This window comes from Meleagris gallopavo, chromosome 1 (assembly GCF_905368555.1).
Source record: "Meleagris gallopavo chromosome 1, MGAL_WU_HG_1.1, whole genome shotgun sequence".
NCBI classification, from domain to species: Eukaryota; Metazoa; Chordata; class Aves; order Galliformes; family Phasianidae; genus Meleagris; species Meleagris gallopavo.
The window spans coordinates 50,861,765-50,879,742 of record NC_139404.1 but is presented as its reverse complement, the minus strand read 5'-3'; the positions used below and the strand labels follow the sequence as shown (position 1 = coordinate 50,879,742).

Sequence of the window (17,978 nt, the reverse complement as noted above, 5' to 3'; positions counted from 1 at the left end):
CCAAACTTCAGGAGAGCAAACTTCAGGCTATTTAAGGAATCAGTGGGTGAGTTCCTGTGGAAAGATGTCCTTAGAGACAAAGGAGGGAGCAGAGTTGGCAACTTTCTGGATGTCTTTCTGTGAGCACAAGAGCTCTCTGTCCTCCCTTACATGAAAACAAGCAGAGGAAGCAGGAAACCAGTATGGCTCAGCAAGGACCTGTTGGTCAAATGAGGGTATAAAGGACGTGCACAGGCAGTAAAAGCGAGGATGTATCTACCAGAAAGTCATAGAATCATAGAATCACAGAATCATAGAATTTCAGAATCATAGAATCACAGAATCATAGAATCATAGAATCATAGAATGGCCTGGGTTGGAAAGGACCTTAAAGATCATCTAATTTCAACACCCTTGCCATGGGCAGGGTTGCCACCCACTAGACCAGGCTGCCCAGAGCCACATCCATCCTGGCTTTCAATACCTCCAGGAATGAGGTATCGACAACCTCCTTGGGTAACCTGAATATTGTAGCCAAAGGGTTGTGGTCAGTGGCTCTGCGTCTAAGTAGAGGCTGGTGATGAGTGGTGTCTTAGGACTTATGCTCTTTATCAGTGACACAGATGTTGGGATCAAGAGCACTCTCAGCAAGTTTGCAGATGACACCAAGCTGAGTTGTACAGTTGATACGACAGAAGGAATAGACACCACCCAAAGGGACTTTGAGAAACAAAAAGGAAGGGCCCAGGTAAACTTGATGAGGTTCAGCAAGGCCAAGCGTGAGATACTGCACTTGGGTTGGAGCAATCCCAGACATGTATACAGATTAGAAGAATTCCTTGAGAGTAGTCCTGCCGAGAGAGACTTTAAGTGTCCTGATAGATAAAAAACTTAAGATGAGCCAGCAGTGTGCATTGGTAGCCTGGAAGGTCAACTGTTTCTTGGGCTGCATCAAAAGAAAGGTGGCCAGCAGGGTGAGGGTGGTCATCCTCCCTCTCTTTTCTGCCCTTGTGAGGCCCTACCTGCAGTATTGCATCCAAGCGTGGGCCTCCATCCCAAGAAGGACATGGAGCTGTTAGAGCAGATCCAGAGGAGAGTCATAAGGTTGATAGAGGGTAGGAGAACCTTTCCTATGAAGACAGGCTTAGGGAGCTGGGCCTGTTGTCTGGAGAAGAAAAGGTTCCAGGGAGACTGCATTATAGACTTCCAGTATTTAAAGTGAGTTATAAGCAGGAGGGAAATCAACTTTTTACAAGGAGAGATAGTGATAGGTCCAGGGCAGCAATTTTAAACCAAAGGAGGAGAGATTTAGATTAGATGTCGGGGGGAAGTTTTTTACTGAGAGGGTGGTGAAGTGCAAGAACAGGCTGCCTAGAGAGGTTTTGGATGCCCCATCCCTGGAGACATTCAAGGCCAGGCTGGATGGAGCCTGGGCAACCCTATCTAGTGCTTGATCTAGCAGTCGGCAACTCTGTCCATGGCAGGGAGTTTGGAACTTTGAGGTCCCTTCCAACCCAAGCCATTCTGTGATTCTATTATTCCCTTATTCACAGAATATATATATATGTATGTATATATTCTCCTGCATACTGAAGGAGTTCTTGTGAGTGGCTATATCTGCTAAGTGTGGTTTTGGTCAGATTTTAGAGGTCTAGTGGCTGTGAAAAACAAACAGACTGAAGAGTTATATTCTGTATCTGGGGACCCATCTCAGCCCCTTGTACTTTACTCATAAAAGCACAAATCTGAGTATGTCTTTCACAGAACCACAGAATGGTTGAGATTAGAGGGAACAAAGCCTCAGTTTTCACTTTAATCTATGCATTATAAAAATCATCATCAATTATTAATTGTTGAAATCAGTAAAATGTAAATGGTTTTAAAATATTGCTCAAATTAAAGGATTGCAGTGATAAAGGTAGTCTCTCTAGTTTCAAATTACATATAAACATACAAGCACAAAATAAACAATGAACCCACTCTTGGAGCTTTTTAAGACTACAATAAAGCAAGAAAAAATATTGGAGTAGAAAGAATTCCTTCCTATACTTTCATACATTTACTGCAGTCGATCCTTTTTCTGCCCCTTTTTTCTTCATAAATACACTAATCCCAAGAAAAGATAATTCTTAACATACAGATTATCAGTGACATACTTCCTTCCCCATATTTCCCACTTAAATAGTCCGCACTGAGTAACTGCTTAGGAGCTTAAAACAGGAGGAACGTGACTGTGCAACTGCACAAGCGTCTGTTTTCCTGAAAGGGTGTGGTCTGCTTCTTCAAAACTGATATTTGAATGTATGGAGGGTACAAAAATCTTCTAGTCATTTATAGATTCCTTTGTAGAGAAGTGGCTGGTTGCTGCATCAGAAGATTCTCATACTGCTGGGGAAGCTGAATGGTGAGGGTCATCCACCAGGTTTTATCATCTGCCTCACAGACAGCTCTGGATGCAGGTAAGAGAACTGCTTCTTTCTGGGAAAAGCAAAATAGCAGTCTTCTCTCACGGAAAGTCTTGACAGCCCTTAAGGGAATGCTTTGCAATGATCATGCAAAGGCTCATACAGCTGTTTCTGGTGTCAAGAAGAGGCATTCAGGAATCTGAAAGTCAACAGAGATTTAAAAGGAGATCTCTCCATGTTCCTCTCCAGTAGAAAAGAGCTAGAGTTCCCTGAGTACAGGTGTCTCAGCTCTGTGAGTTTATCATACTTTGGAAAGAGCAATGAGAGATGGCCAGAAGAGCTAGTATTCTAGTAGCAAAGAATTTGGGCCATGGTCTTCCGCAAAAGAAGAGAAATAATTTATTTGAAATTGTTGCTAAAATTTGCAACTTTTCTGGGGAGTACCGTATTCAAGAGAAACCTGAAAATGAATAAATATGGAAATTCAATCACATACTCTGGAGGTATGTGGTTGTGGAATATATTTTTAAGGAAAGTAACAAAACAGAAGGAAGAGTAGGAAGACTAGAAAGAGCAGAAGGACGAATGAATCTGAAGGATAAATTTATTCACAGAATATGCATGTTGCTTGTTAAGAGCTGAAAGAATCTGTGCATTTCCTTGGATGCGCACATTTATTCTTCAGCCCTTGCTCATGTTGCAGGTTCACACAAAAACAACAGGTTTCTGCCCATCAGTAAAGAATCTGTAGATGTTCTGAATTTTATCACAGCAAATTAGTGGAGGGAGTTCTTTCCAAATATCACTTCAAGACAACAAAATGCCTAAGGTTCCCTAATTTAGTTTTACTTCTCTTTACAAGAAATGAAAACAAGAAGCTTCACAATAAGACAAAAGAAGAGTGGGCAATGAAAACATTTTTTTTAAATGAAAATGTGTGTTCAAAGGACAGTACGAAGATGAAAGGGTTTTGCATCTTTTTGCTAAATCTGTCGTTGGTCTTCAGTGACCAAGCCATTAATGGTGAGTTTCAGATTTATAATTTCATCTATTAGATTCCTGCCTTTTTCTTCTCTTTTTTGTACCTGACTCACTCTTCCCCATTTCCTACTTTCTTTTGATCCCATCTTCTCCACTGTAGGACAAAAAGCATTCAGATCAAAAGCAGACAGTTTGTGGCAGGTGCAGGTGCAGACAAATAGGTGAGAGTGTGGAAATTGGTTGCAAAGAAGTCCCACAGGACAACTCAAAAGGATGAAATAATCACCGCATCCCTACTGACACAGTGATATTCGCTATGCCCAGAAAACTGTCTCTGCTTGGAAGTGATACGTTGGCCAGAAACATGTCTTGCAGGCTCAAAGATCTCACTTCACTAATGTTGTATGTTGGCTTGACTCTTATATTGTGGAGATGTGTGGAACGAACACAACTTCAAATATATTTTCCCAAGGGTCATTATTTGGTGCCATCAGAAGAGTGTTGTTATTGGTGTCTTTCCCATTCTGATGGCAGAATCGTTGTCCTTCCTGTTAGCTCTCACTATTTCATTTGTAAGCAGTGTATCTTTATTTTGGCTGGTATGCCATTTCAGAAAGCGTTCCGATGAAGAGCTTGAGATGCCACAATGACTACAACTCACTCGTGACGTGCACATGGAAGGAACATTTCGAGGCTCGTGCCCTCCTTGGTTTGACTCTGTACCAATGGAACGTTATTAAAAAGTAAGTATCTGAAAAGGACTGTGCAGGAAAAACATCCAAAGAGCATCTGGTCACAACTTGCAGTCTCTGGGCTGGCAGTCAGGTTTTCAGAAAGTAACAGCTGTTACAGGGTTACAGTCAAAGTTGCAGTTGCTTCTGATGCCTCTCCTAAAAAGGGGAGGACTTTGAATCATGTGCCAGTGAACTTAATTTTATCATATTTTCAATTATTTTCTCATAAGTTTGTAGCAGAGTCCAGGATAGGAAATATGAAGGGGCACGCAGATGGCTGTCCACGAGGTAGAGAAGATAGATTGAGAAGAAGAGTGGGCTCGAGGGTGATTCATAAACCTACCAGGGGGGGACTTTTCCCCAGTTATTTTGTCTGTTTAGGATCATTACTGAGAGTATGGTTTTGATCACTTCTGAAGACCCTGAATAGGCTACGCTTGTGAAAGTGTGAGTATGGGTAAGTTCATCTGTGCTACCAATCTTCCTCCCAGAGATACCGGTCTGTTTATGAGAGTATCTCTGTGCTGCATCTGTTTCCTTATGAAAAGGGAACAGCATCAGCAGACTTGATCAGTTGTGAGGATAAGAAAGGCCAAATAGGGAGGAACAGTCAAGGAAGAGAGGAAGATAAAGACGGAAAGCTGAGAAGAAAATGTATTAACATCTTGGGATACAGAAAGGAAAGGGAGGAGAGGGAACACTCGATTTTATCGCAGGTAAGAGAGAATCGATACACCTAAAAGCAGGTGAAATGTGCTGAAGGTCTTTGAAAATGGACCTTGAGGCCAATTATTCTGGAAAAAAAAAAAAAGGGAAGGAAAGAAAAGATGAAAGAAAATTACTCTGATGTTGGGAGTCTGCTCTGGAACATTGTTTTAGGATGGAGTGTTTTCAGTGGCTGATACAGGAATCATGACCGGTCAGTCCCATCCTTCCTTCAGAAATATCCCTGGTTTCCTTACTAGTACCCAACTTTGACAGTTATCAGCACTGCTGAATAATGCCTGCTGACATACGGTTGGCTCGGAGACCTCATCCTGTCCTGAAGGACAGTAGCTGAGCTCAGGTAGCCACGGCTTTATCAGCATGGGAACAACGGGCAGTAAGTCATAGGCCCATGCAGAAGTCCAGAGGGTACGAAAAGGAGAACTGCATCTCTTCAGCAGCTCAGACCTCTGCAAGCACACAAAGCTCGTCCACTTCTGACTACCATAATATATTGTTTTTAATCTTGATGATGCCTTTTGGCCTGGAGAAAGTCCATCTAAAGTGATGCCGAGCATTCTGGAGGAAGTTAATGAATACATAAGGTCTCTTGACAGAACAGAATTGCTAAGGTTATAGAAGTACATTTTGGCTGAATTAAAAAACGCTTAAGTGTCTCTCTGCGACTGCCAAGGGAATTCCTTCAAGAAGCTAAGGATCATCAGAAACTTCCTTCCCTTTCACTCAAAGTAAACAATGCATTTCTCTGATGTTATTTTTCATCAAACTACTTCTCACATAGAATCGTGAGATTATCAAGGCTTAGACTGAAAACTAACAAAACTAGACTGACATGAAAACCGAATATTATGTTGCATACTTTGAAATGAAAACGCATTTGGTAAAAGATTCATGCTGACAAAAATGTTAGTAATAGTAATAGATGCAATATGGGAATATAAGTGATAATGAGGATATAACTTTCCACATCAATTAGATAATCATTATGGGATGGAATTATTTTCTGACGTTTAGTTTTGCCTGAACTACATAGGACCAGATCAGGCCTCTGTAGATTACTTTTTCTATTCACACAGTGACAGTGAGGAGATGCGTTGCCAAAAGGAGCCGGAAGAGGACTTACGTGAGGCTTCAGATCCCTACAGCCATTGGATTTGTTGGAAAACACTACAGTATTTTGGAACCGGGGTGGATGACTATTACAGCTTCAAACCCAAGCAGAATCTTGAAGCAGAGCTAAAAGTTCATCTTTTCCAAAATGGTAAGGAATAAATTCCAAGGCAAATTTTCAAATGCTTTTGGGGGATCTTTGAGAACATTTTTGATGTTCAGTTAGGAGATGAATTGCAATGATATTGCAAAAACTGACAAACAGTTCAACCTTGAGATAGGAAAGGGCGAGCGTGGGAACAGGTGGAGGTTGGAGGGGCACTCAACAAGCATCTTCCTACTGTAGGATCTGATAAGATATTGTGGAAATGAGGAAGCTTAACCAACTGTTTTGTTTGCCTCTCCATGTCCCTGTCCTCAGTATCGCATCTCATGTTGTACCTTCACCTTCCAGTTCAGCCCCTTCCACCTCAGAACCTCTCAGTCAGAGAAAGTTCAGGAGCCTTCTTGCTCACCTGGACAGCACCTGATGGAAGCCAAGGGCTGGGCAATGCACTGGAGTATGAAGTTGCTTACAAGCGGGACTGGGAGTCCTGGGAGGTAAGAGCAGGAAGAGCTGAGCTGACCTGGCCCGGGCTGCAGCAGCCTTTTGCCTGGTTGAGGGCTTATGGTAAATGCCATCCAAATGGGCAGCCTTTCGGTTCTCAGGCACTATGAAGGGTTGCAATAAATGCTGATTTAGGCCAGGTGAAAGAGGCTTTGTTTCTGTCTGCAAGTGACTTTCCTGGTGAAATACCACTTGTCCTGACTTGAATGCAAAAATCAATTCTTCACTGCAAAAAAGCAGTGCAATTGGGTTTTGAGTTGGAATTTATTTAACCCTGCACCCCTCCATCATGAATTTAAAGCACGTTTGAAGAGCAGCCTGTGGGCTCACGTGGGAGAAAGGCAAGACACCTTTGAAAATGTTTCATGTGTACAAGACAGCTTGGAGATGCATCTGTACTCCTTCTCTGTCTTCATTCCACCCCTCACCACTGACTCCTGTTCTCCCTCCTTTCCCCTGATGACGGAAGGCTGCTTCACGCGTACTCTCCACCACCACTCATTGCCATCTCAGCCACCTCATCCCAGGGAGCAGATACATTGCCCGTGTGCGAGCCAGACCGGAGCAGGGCAGAGGTTTCTCTGGACAATACAGTGAGTGGAGCACAGATGTGTCCTGGGAGACCGCCGAAGGTAAAGGGGGATGGATGGAGCAGGGCTGTGCAAGGGTGGGAGGTCAGGCTGAGAAGCCAGGGCAAGGCAGTGATCCTTGTAGCTCCCTTCCAAAGGCAAAAGTTGCCGGTGAAGCCCCTTCTAGTCATGGCTTTCTCTCAGGGATCCTCAACACTAGTTTCACTGGGATACTCCAAGCAGTAAGAAATGGCTGGGGGCTGTGCCCCCTGCAGGAGGTCTGGAGCCCTCCACGGGGTCCTGATTGTGACGTGGGATGTGGCTCATGAAGAAGTCCACTTATTGTCTTCCATTGTGGTGTTGGTCTTGCTTCCTTTGGAAGGATAGCTATGTCCTAGAAGGGCATGGAGAAGTTTGAAATGTGAGCAAGAGCAAGTGCCTATCTTGCCCCTTTCAGTGTGCTTTGTGTTTCCACCCCATTGTATGGTACCTGCCCATGCAAGACAAAGGCTTTCACTGGACTTCTCCTGCCTCTTAGCGTGCTCTGATCTTCTCTGTAGGTGGCATTCATCCCAGGAACCTTCGTTGCCTCTTCAACGGTGCGTATCTGAAGTGCAGCTGGGAAGTGAAGAAAGTGATTGCCAGCTCTGTCATCTTTGGCTTGTTCTTCAAGGCCACTCCAGCATCAGCGTACGTGATCTGCCAGTGGCAGCACACTTACCTCTGCCCGTCCTGTTGGGCTGCTGCTCTGTGCCATTCCTGCTGATCTCAGCACCACCTTCTTTTCTCCTCTCAGGGAAGAGGAGTGCTCCCCTGTGTATGAGAAGGCTTTGCCCCATGTCCCATATGTGGTGCAGAGCTGTGGAATCCCTGTTAGCAATATCAGCAGCCAGAGCCAGTACCAAGTATCTGTGCGGACCAAGACGGAGGAGAAACAGATAAAAACCTACAAGAACAGTGAGTTGCTATGTGAAGTCTTGCCTCTCCTGGGACATTTCTGGGAGAGTCCCTGTGTGGGCAAGACGTGATGAGGGCAGTGTCAGTGGTTTACGAGCTGGTTCGGTCCGGTTCCGTGACTAGAAGGGTGGAGGGATCCGCAGATCCGCGCCCCCGAAAAAGGAAAATAGGGGACCCCGAAATAATTGAAAACAGCGGCAACAATCTGAGGTGAAACAAACTAATTTACTAAATATAGTATCAGCAGAATATAATGAGAGAGTGAGAGGATGTGTCTGGAAGGTGGATCAGCATCACCACAACAGTGTGATGAGAAGTGCAGTCCAGTTGAGCCGATGAAGAAGCACAGGCAGAGAAGCGCAGGCAGAGAAGCACCGACGGAGAAGCGCAGACGGAGTAGTGAAAGCAAAGAAGCGCAGGTAAAGAAGAGAATATCAGGTGACCTTGACGGGAGTTATATCTCCTCGCTGACCACAAAGCCCCCTGGGGAAATGTAGTTCTTTTCTCCTCGGGACAGGCACCCGGAACTCGAGCATCAGCAGTCAAACCCCCAGTGCATTACATGATGTTATGATGTGGAATACTGATAACCAAAAATCTTGAAACCATGACAGGGCAGTCAGTGGGAGTGAGGAAAGTTGTTTGGGAGGAGGAAGAGATCTGACTTGGTAAGGGAAGCACATGGAATGATGTTGTGGGTCAGACCCAGTGGAGCTCACCTGGGGGTTTGTGAAGTAAGCCCTGGAGCACAGCATGAGGTAGGGCTGATTTGCAGTGTGAGGTGCACCAGGTGGATTGTCTCTGCCTGTACGCATCTGGAGGTACTGGAGATGTTTTCACAGACTGGAGCTAGGGAGAGTTCCGCAAAGGTAGAGGAGATCACTTTGTAACTGCAAATCTTAGGAAATGTGGTGGATGATTGCAGAAGATGGTGAATGGGTGTGCTGGGTGTGTTTGTTGATATGTACTCTGGGATATTCTCTGTGTTCTAGTCAAGGTGCTGCCACCGGCAAATGTGTCAGTGGAACTGACGAAAAACCAAGAGTATGAACTGAGGTGGAAAAAACACACTTTACGGTATGGTTTCATAAAACAGCAGTACCAAGTCCAGTTCTGGAAGCACAACCAATATGAAAAGGTGAGTGATAGGAAGTGCAGGAGTCCAGGGTTTCTCTATGCTTTGTGTCTGGGGACGTCAGTTCCTCTCACCTCTTCCATTTGTACTTCTTTCCTCTCCCTAGACCGTGAAGACAATAAACATTACCAATGATGAACCTCCCTTCATCTTCACTGATCAGATGTTGTCAGCGTCTACAAAATACAGGGGAAGAATGCGTGCAATGGTGAATAATCAGGATTATCAGGGATACTGGAGTGAATGGAGTGAGGAGTTCATCTGGGAAACTGAGAATGGTATTTCTCACCCGCAGTTTTTGTCAGGTTTTGTGTACGGTTTGTGGATGAAATGCCTGTAGAGAAACACATGCATTCTTGTGATGAATGAATGTTGCAGGTAGATCCCGCCATGTAACTGTGGTGGGGCTGCTTAAAGTGGTCACTGTTCTGTGTGCTCCCTTTCAGTGCAGCAGGAATGCCAACATAGGCAATGAGCAGATGGAGCTTGTAAGCATCTTTCCTGATTCCCTTCCCCAGTCTGATACAGCTAGCTGTAAAGGTTTCTACGTGGACAATCATGAGAAGATCCTAGCCAAAGACCACTGCTGTTTCCTGATATCAATAATTTATTCTGCTTTAAGGAACTGAAGCGCTTGAGAATGCAGGAAGACAGGATAAAAATCAGCCTTTTCATTTTACAGAGAGGCCATGGCATTGAATTATAGGCAATTGGAGTGTACTGGTGATGCAGACAATATCATGTTTATGCAGTTTCTGGAGTTAGAAGCAGAATGCCTGGGATTACTATGCTCACGTGCCCAATGATATGTGACATTCTAGAATTTGTCCCTGGGAAGCTTGAAGTGGCAAGATGTTCACCTCCATGTTCATCTACATCCATTAGCAGAGGCAGCTCAGGAGAATCTCTGAGATTGCCATCTCTCCAGGACTGTACAAAGTCAGGCAGCCTAAGACCTCTGCGAACGTCTGATGTTCACGGTGAATTCCACTACCTTACCTGGCTTTTATTAGGATAAATCATTTTCCCAGTGAAGTCAGTGAAGACTAGAAAAAGAATCAGTGAGGGAAAAGATGACTTCCTTTGGTCATCAATAAGGTATTCAGGACACATTTGTTCTCTTCTACTTCCCAGATATGCTTTCATGAAGAATGACCTGAATGCAAAACCTATTACGGGAAGTGGGGCCTCAGATGTTGACTCCCCATTCCTTTTTTCTCTCTTTCAGTTCTTTCACCAGTGGTTCTCCCATTGATGCTCCCAGTTCTCATCATCACTTTGCTCGTTGTTGCTTATTGCAGCTTTAAGTATTTACTCAGGTAAGTTTGTGCTGTGAGGAGGCGATTTAGCTGTGTGTTGGCCGCGTTGGCCGAGGAAGTGGAATAAAGGGTGAGGCACTGCTTGTCTGCTATGAGAGTGATTACGTGAAGAGAAGCCTTGGTGTGCAGTGTCAGCCGTGTGCATGGCTGGACAACGGTGCAAGTTTGTTGCTGGCTTCCCCGGCCACAGTGAGGCCAAGCAGAGCAGCATGGTGCATGAGGTGTAGTCTCTTCTTCTTGCCACACTGAGACACGAACCTTGAAAACTCTGTGTTGCTGCAGGCAGAAGAAGCTGTGGGAGGAAAAGATTCCAAACCCCAGCAAGAGTCTGCTGATCCAGAGCTACTTGAAGGTAAGAGGCATCTGTATCTTTGAAGGTTCATTATTTCTTTCTTCTTCATGAATCCGAATAATTCCAAGAGCTCCTCTTTTCACCTAATCTTCAAGGAATGTACACTTTAATTAGTCTGTTCCTTATTGCTAGGAGAAGTTCAGTCCGTATGTAAGCTAGGAAATTTTCAGTCCCTTAAGAATTCAGCTGAGTGAATCAATCTAGTGTCATTGGAAACTTCATTATCTATTGCTTTTCTTTGTCTCCAGATGATAACTATTTAGAATGTTTTATAGTGCGATGGTAGGTCTGTTTAAGGAGCTTTCATTTTGAGGGGTTGGATTTTCTGGAATAAACATTACTACATGTCTTTATGTTACCATTCCTGTCTTGGAATGAGAGGAACGTGGTTAGATAGCACTTGTTCAGTGAAGTATCTCTCCTTCCCTCCTTCCTCCAAAAATGGAAAAAGAATAAGTGGAATAGGCATCGCTGAATTTTGGTGGTAAAACACTTCAGCCTTGCAAGAGTAGAACTTCTAATTCTACAGTGTTCTCACTCCATTCCCACTGCACTTCCAAACACGTTTTTGTGCAACGGTTGACTTTATTCTATCTTAATTACCTGCCAGTACAATAGTTAAAGTTTTGTGTGAGGCCAATGGGCACCTACATATCTACATTTTTGTGTGAGTGAGTGCCAGGACCTGGCTCATACAATTGGCCTCAGCTCATCAATCCAGCTTGCCCAGGTCCCTCTGTAGAGCTTTCCTACCCTCAGGTAGATCGACACTTCCTCACACTGTGGTGTCATTTGCAAATTTATTGAGGGGCACTTAATCCCCTTGTCCAGACTGTCAATAACAATATTAAACATGGCCAGCCCAATACTGACTCCTGGAGAATCCATCATCTGCATTTAACTCCATTCACCACTACTCTTCAGGCCTAGCCATTCAGCCGGGCTTTCTTACCCAGCAATGAGTACATCTACGTAAGCTGTGGATTGCCAGCTTCTCCAGGAAAATACCGTGAGAGACAGAGTCAAAGGCTTTACTAAAGGCTAGACAGAGTACACCCACAGCCTTTCCCTCATCCACTACACGGGTCACGTGGCTGCAGAAAGAGATGAAGACCTGCCTTTTATGAACCCAAGATGGCATGGCCTGATTCCCTGGTTGTCTTGCATGTGCTGTGTGATTGCACTCAAGATGATCTGCTCCACGACCTTTGCAATATGATAACCTGCTTCCCCATCCACAAGCATTCAATGCCTTAATTTAATAGTTTTGAAAGTTCCCATCCTCGCCCTGAATCATCTTATCCCTTGTTTTGTAAACATTCTTATAATTCTGTTTCTCTCATCACCTCATATAGATGATAGTCTTTCAATGTTGAAATGTTGCCCGGAGAAAACAACTATTTCTATCAGTGAAATCATACCCAACTTTACTAGATCATATTACCACATGCTTTATGCTACTTGTTTTCCTTCTCCATAAGCAACGTGTGGGTCTTGATTCTATTGCTGGTAAGATACCTCTCATGTCTGCTCAACTTTCTTTTCTTTTCCAGAAAGTTCCTCTAAGAAACAGGCATGAAAGCAGCCAGCTGGATTTCAACAAATGCAGCCTTGTGGAGAATGTGGATCAGCCTAGCTTCCTTCAAGTTGTGGACAGGTGAATGAAGAGAACATTGCAGTCACACAGTGAATGACATGCTTATAGAGCTCCCTAATTCATGGGAAGCCATACTCAAAAGTTCTGTCACCTAAAAGCCCATGGCCCTTCTGAGCTTGGGATACAATTCTGTGCTATTTGGTGTAACTTGCTCTCCTATACAGATCATTCTATCCATATGCATAGCTACTTCAGTTTTCTACTAAGCTTGTGTTTCTGCCTTGTGTTTACCACAAATACATTTCTCATGAGCAATTTTTAACTGTCCCTCCTTCAGGCAGACGAAGATTTTGGCAGAGTCCCCTGAAGCGCAGACTGAAAGGACAGAGGTTTCTTCTCCTGCATTGGACCTACAGCACCTACGCCATGTTTTAAATGCCCCATTTGTCTGCCCAAGGACAAACTGTGCTGATGCAAATATAACTTCCGAGACAGCAATCACTTGCTTTGCTTTCAATGGCCCATACTTGTACAGCCCAGTGATGGCTTCTCAGCCTGAGGTGCATCAGACCCTGGACGTGAGCTTGAATCCAATGGGAAAAGAGGAGAAAGCAGTGTCCCTGCAGTATGTGACCCTTCCAGACAAAGCCAGTCCCCAGGCTGCACGGAGGCAAGAGCAGCCAGGAGCAGGTCCTTTGCAGCCCTTCCTGCTCCCAGAGCAGAAGGAAGCGATGCAGTACCTCAACAAGAAGGAAGTTTCACCACTTCCCACCAGCTGTGGGAAAAGCACAGATGTGAGAACAGAAGAGCAGAAATCTCCAGAGGCTCCTAGCTGTCCGGCATTCCTTCAGCAGTGGCCCTTGGAGTACATCACCACAGACAGCCTGTTACTGCCATCAGCCAGCAGCACCACACACCTGCCACTTGCCACTGCTGGGGGGAAACGCTGTGATGCACAGGAGACCCAGCAGGCCATTCAGCTGTTCAAAAGCCTTAAATCAGATGATTACTTCTCCTGGCAGCAATCTTTGAGGGTAACAGAAAATCTGTTAAAGGAGTAAATATCAGTGAATAGCAAGGCTAAGAGTAGTTGAAAGAGCTGGCAGCTATCTGGTAAAAATGATCTCTGCAAGCTAGGAGCAAATAAACAATTCCTTTTTTCTACCTTCCAGTGCAATGTGTTGAAAGCCATGGCTTGATCTCATCCTCAGTGACCTTTGCAATTTTGTCATGAAAGGCAATCTAAATGTTGCCACGTTGAGAGACATGGTGTTTTTTGAACTTTTCCGCTTAATGTGGAGACATTACTGAATATATATATTATTGGAGGAATTCCCAAGGACTCACTAAGTACAATAAAAGGAGTGGAACGGGCCAGTAAAGGAGAACAAGATGAGAGAAAAGGTATGGAGGTGCAGAAGCCTGTGTCTGGTGGGGTTTTTCCATTTCTGTATGTTAAAATATAAAATGATTTTCTTTTAAGTTCACTGGATGTTTATGCATGTTATAATTCATCTTAACTATGTGATGTGTTCTTTATTTTTTTTTTCTTCCTAAGCTGTATTGGAAAAGAGAAACCACTTTTTTACTTATTCTGCTTCTGTAAAGAAAGTGTTGCAAGATAGATGCACAGAACTGTCACTCTGTGATTAGTAAAAGGCTTTGGTTTTAGATCTGAAGATAGACTTGCCATTCCAAATAAATATATAATTTTATCTAATAAAATATATTATTTCTTCTTACAAATCTCTTCTTTCATATGTTAAGAATGTTGTACTTACAAAAAAATTGTCATTTGAATAGGCCTGAAAAGATTCTCTAGGTTCAGAGCTGCCACTTATGAAGTAGGATGTTTTCTCCTGAGCTTGCCATATTATTTGACAGACCTAATGAGAAGGAGTTCTGTATTTGTGCCTGCTGATTCCTCCTGCTGGTTTAATGGGACAATGCTGATTCAGAAATTGAAGAGAAATGCACTATTTTTCCACAATTTAATTCCATACAAATACTATTTTAAATCTGAAAGGAGTGCAAATTCAATTTGATATTCCTGAAGGCAAATGGCATACAGTTGCAGCCACTAATAGAGAATATTGAGGAACACCTTAAATGATTTTCAGTTTTTTTAGTCCCTTTGGCCTTTTATGCGTAAGAAAGCCAGTTTCTTCCAGGCTGTATGGTTGTGCTCTATCTAGGCTGGTGCTAAAAGAAGATGTTCAAATTCATATGCAAATCAGGTACCTGGATTCAGATCTCCGATATGCACCACCTTGATGGGCCTTGAACTGCTACAGTTTTAATAATCATGAAGAATAGGCAGTGGAAGAATTTCTGTTCCACTCGAAGTTCATTTATGTTGTGATCAGAACTCTGAGCGCTGCCTTTTCCTCCTGCACTTCACTGGGCATTTGAAGAGACAGCTCTTGGAGACAGGACTTACGGATACAAAGACGTTTCTAGGTACAAGAATATGATCCCACAGAGCAGCATGAATAATGTGAAAATTACTTGAGGAGCATGGAACTTGAAGAGTAACATGCCATTGTCCAGGTAGGGGAGCTGAATGGTGATTTTCATCAGCAATAATAACAATCACCTTGGAACAGAAAGAATTTCTGCTATAAGGATTAGCTGTGCAATATCCACCTAAGCATCATTAAAGAAAATATGCAATGGACAGTGGAAGCAGGAGAATGGCTACTCTGTGCTAGGGAAGTCCACTTATTACGGAGTTACAGAATCAAAGCTTCCATGAATTCTGTCTTTGTCTTACATTCTTTTCTGCATGAGGCCTCGTTGCAGTTGGAATGCTAAAATCATGCAATTCTGTGCTTTGTTGGCTTTGCGACAGTTGCATGTCCTAGGTCTTAGCTTTCCTGATCAACAGCTCAGAACCTAGAGTTACTGTGCAAAAGGAGTTGTGGCTATCTTCCCTTATGCTAGGTACTCATATTCAGGAAAGGAAGCATTATGATGGTTGGGCTATACGATCTTCGTGGTCTTTCCAACCTTAATGATTCTGTGATTCTGATGACACAGGATACACTTGTAATAGGCTCTAGTGATTAGGTTTGCCACAAAGCAGTTTAAGTCCCTCACCCTGTATCTTTGAGAGGTGATTCTCCTGTATTTCCTAGGTAGCCAAAAAAGGAGAAGTGGACATCTCAATTAATAGCGTAGACAACCTTTTACATCTCCCTGACTCAAACTTCAAAGATTCTGCCTGTGTTTTGACAGTCAGAACTTTTCTCTTTCTTATTCTCAGGTAATAACTTTATTATTGCTTTATAAGAATAAGCCTCAGCCAGAAATATATTACCTGACTTTGCATGAGATTAAGCTGCTAAGTATATTGTGACCTCAATAGTTCTAATTATGATCCATGTGGAACAAGTCAGTTGCTGTGTTTCTGCGAGTCTAGGGGTTGTCTTTTACATAAAGAAGGAAATTGAGGATGAATGGTTTAATAGAAAAAGAAACAGCAATGGAAAGCCTGCAAAGAACAGCAGCTGGATAATTTCTGAGAAAATTGTATCTCTACAGTGTAATGCAAAACAAGCCCAACCCATCCTGCCAACTGCTATACACTTGTTTATACACTGTCAAACACATTTGTACACAGTCTTATTCCTATACATCTCCAATGATTAATCTCTGACTCCTCTCACTCCCTACGTGCTCCCTCTGTTCTTACTGCAGAGCTGAAATTTCCATGAAAAGAAACCCTCAGAATCATCTTATGTAAATGGAGAAGAGCTTGCACAATGATTTCAACGCCTGTTTTGGCCACTTGTAACACTTTCCTTGTGGCTCCCAGTACTCTTCAGCCTCAACCATAATAACTCCTTGTATTACTCCATGGATATTTCCCCATGGTGTTAAGCAGGTGGGCTCTGACCCTACAAACTTGCTCAACATAAGCCAGATTTTGGTCCAAAGCTTTGCGGATTCATTATGTCCTTTTCAGTTCATTGATAGAGGAGTGTATGGTTCTCACTGTTGAAGGCTAAATTCTTTCTCTAAAACAACAGATGTAAAACTATCTGAAACAATTGGCTGACTTTTTCCTAACTGTAGCAGAAATGCTAAGTCGCAGCCTGAACCAGTGATTGAACCAGTGATGGGTTCAATCCACCACTGTGGATCACAGTCCAGAGCTCAAGCCTTTGTCTTATCCTGGTGTAGTCCTCCAGTGCAGACAAAGTCTCTGTCACAGAGTACAGTATCACAGTGGTAGGAATGCAAGGCCAGCCCAGTGGAGCTCAGCTGCATGCAATACACCTGAGTGACCAGAAGGGGTAGAGCCAGCATCCATCCTTTCCCTCATTTAAGGTTGGCAATGGAGAGACAAGGGTATCTTGCTGGACATCCCTGCTTACCCGAGGCCTTCTAAAAGTAAGTAAAAGTAAGCTTCTTTCCCTTATATCTGTGCCCATGGCTGTTGCATTTGTGCAAATCCTACTTGTTGCAGCCTGGGACCTTGCTTCTGTACTGTCTTTGCTGTGCTTTCCATCACATTACACTATCACTGTTTCAAAGTCTTCTAGAACCTTGTTCACAATGTATACTTTTTGAGTGGAGTATTTCTGCATCTACTGCAGTCATGTAGTATACTTTTTAACTAGTTATCTGTCTTTTGCATTCAGAAGTCTGTAGGATAGCTATGGATATCTTGAGTTTATTTTCATTACTGGAGACTCATGATGGATTCATGACCACAGAATTGCAGGGGGTGCAAGGGATCTAAAGAGATCATTCAGTCCAACTCCCTGCTAAAGTAAGTACCTTACAGTAGATTGCACAGGTAGGCATCCAGATGAGTGTTGAGTATCTCCATAGGAGGAGACTCCACAACCTCTCTGGGCAACCCGTTCCAGTGCTCTGACACACTTACTGTAAAGAAGTACTTCCGTGTGTTCTTACGGTTTGTATGAAGCTGTTTCAGCATCTGAAGACATCGTTTTCTTCTCTTTTACATTGAGCAAAGTCTGTGATATAGAAATGTAGATGTCTGTGATATAGAAACGTAGATAAACATGGTGGGGCTAAAGTATATCCTGTGTGATATTCTGTTTCTGCTCATAGCTTACAGTGGATGCTTAAAGCAAGTGTGTAGTAAGCACAGAAGAGTGCACACTAAATAATTAAATCCTTACCTGATATTTTTACCTGGCATCTGGCCTAGAGCCTTTCTGAGAAGACTTCTTCCTTTGTAAGAAATAACGAATAATCATTTCTTATTTACAATTTCACTCCTGTTTGTGCTACTTTAATCCTCTGTCATACCACCTCTGGGTTTTGTTTTGTATTGTTTTTTTCCCAAGATGAGGAATTCTGGTGGGATTACCCTCTCTTCATATTAATTCAGTATTTCTGATATCATTATTTGGGCTTGTGCACCTTTTCTATTTCTTCAGTGTATTCTACAGTATTAATTTAGGCATGAGAGGACAAAAACTGAATACAGGATTCAAGAAATAAGTTAGTGAGCTAGTCAATGATGATTG

At 43.2% G+C, this 17,978-nt stretch overlaps 1 protein-coding gene across 1 annotated transcript; it reads left to right on the top strand.

Moving 5' to 3' along the window:
• Positions 1 to 2,190: 2,190 nt before the first annotated feature.
• LOC104911311 (cytokine receptor common subunit beta-like) lies at positions 2,191 to 14,217 on the top strand. Its single transcript, XM_085227006.1, has 14 exons — positions 2,191 to 2,438; positions 3,247 to 3,407; positions 3,979 to 4,108; positions 5,902 to 6,086; positions 6,390 to 6,535; positions 7,012 to 7,174; positions 7,672 to 7,801; positions 7,908 to 8,068; positions 9,061 to 9,206; positions 9,310 to 9,481; positions 10,432 to 10,522; positions 10,805 to 10,874; positions 12,428 to 12,531; positions 12,809 to 14,217. The coding sequence occupies exons 2-14, from the start codon at positions 3,293 to 3,295 to the stop codon at positions 13,530 to 13,532; spliced, it is 2,337 nt and encodes a 778-aa protein (XP_085083132.1). The 5' UTR covers positions 2,191 to 2,438; positions 3,247 to 3,292; the 3' UTR covers positions 13,533 to 14,217.
• The last annotated feature ends 3,761 nt before the right edge of the window (positions 14,218 to 17,978 follow it).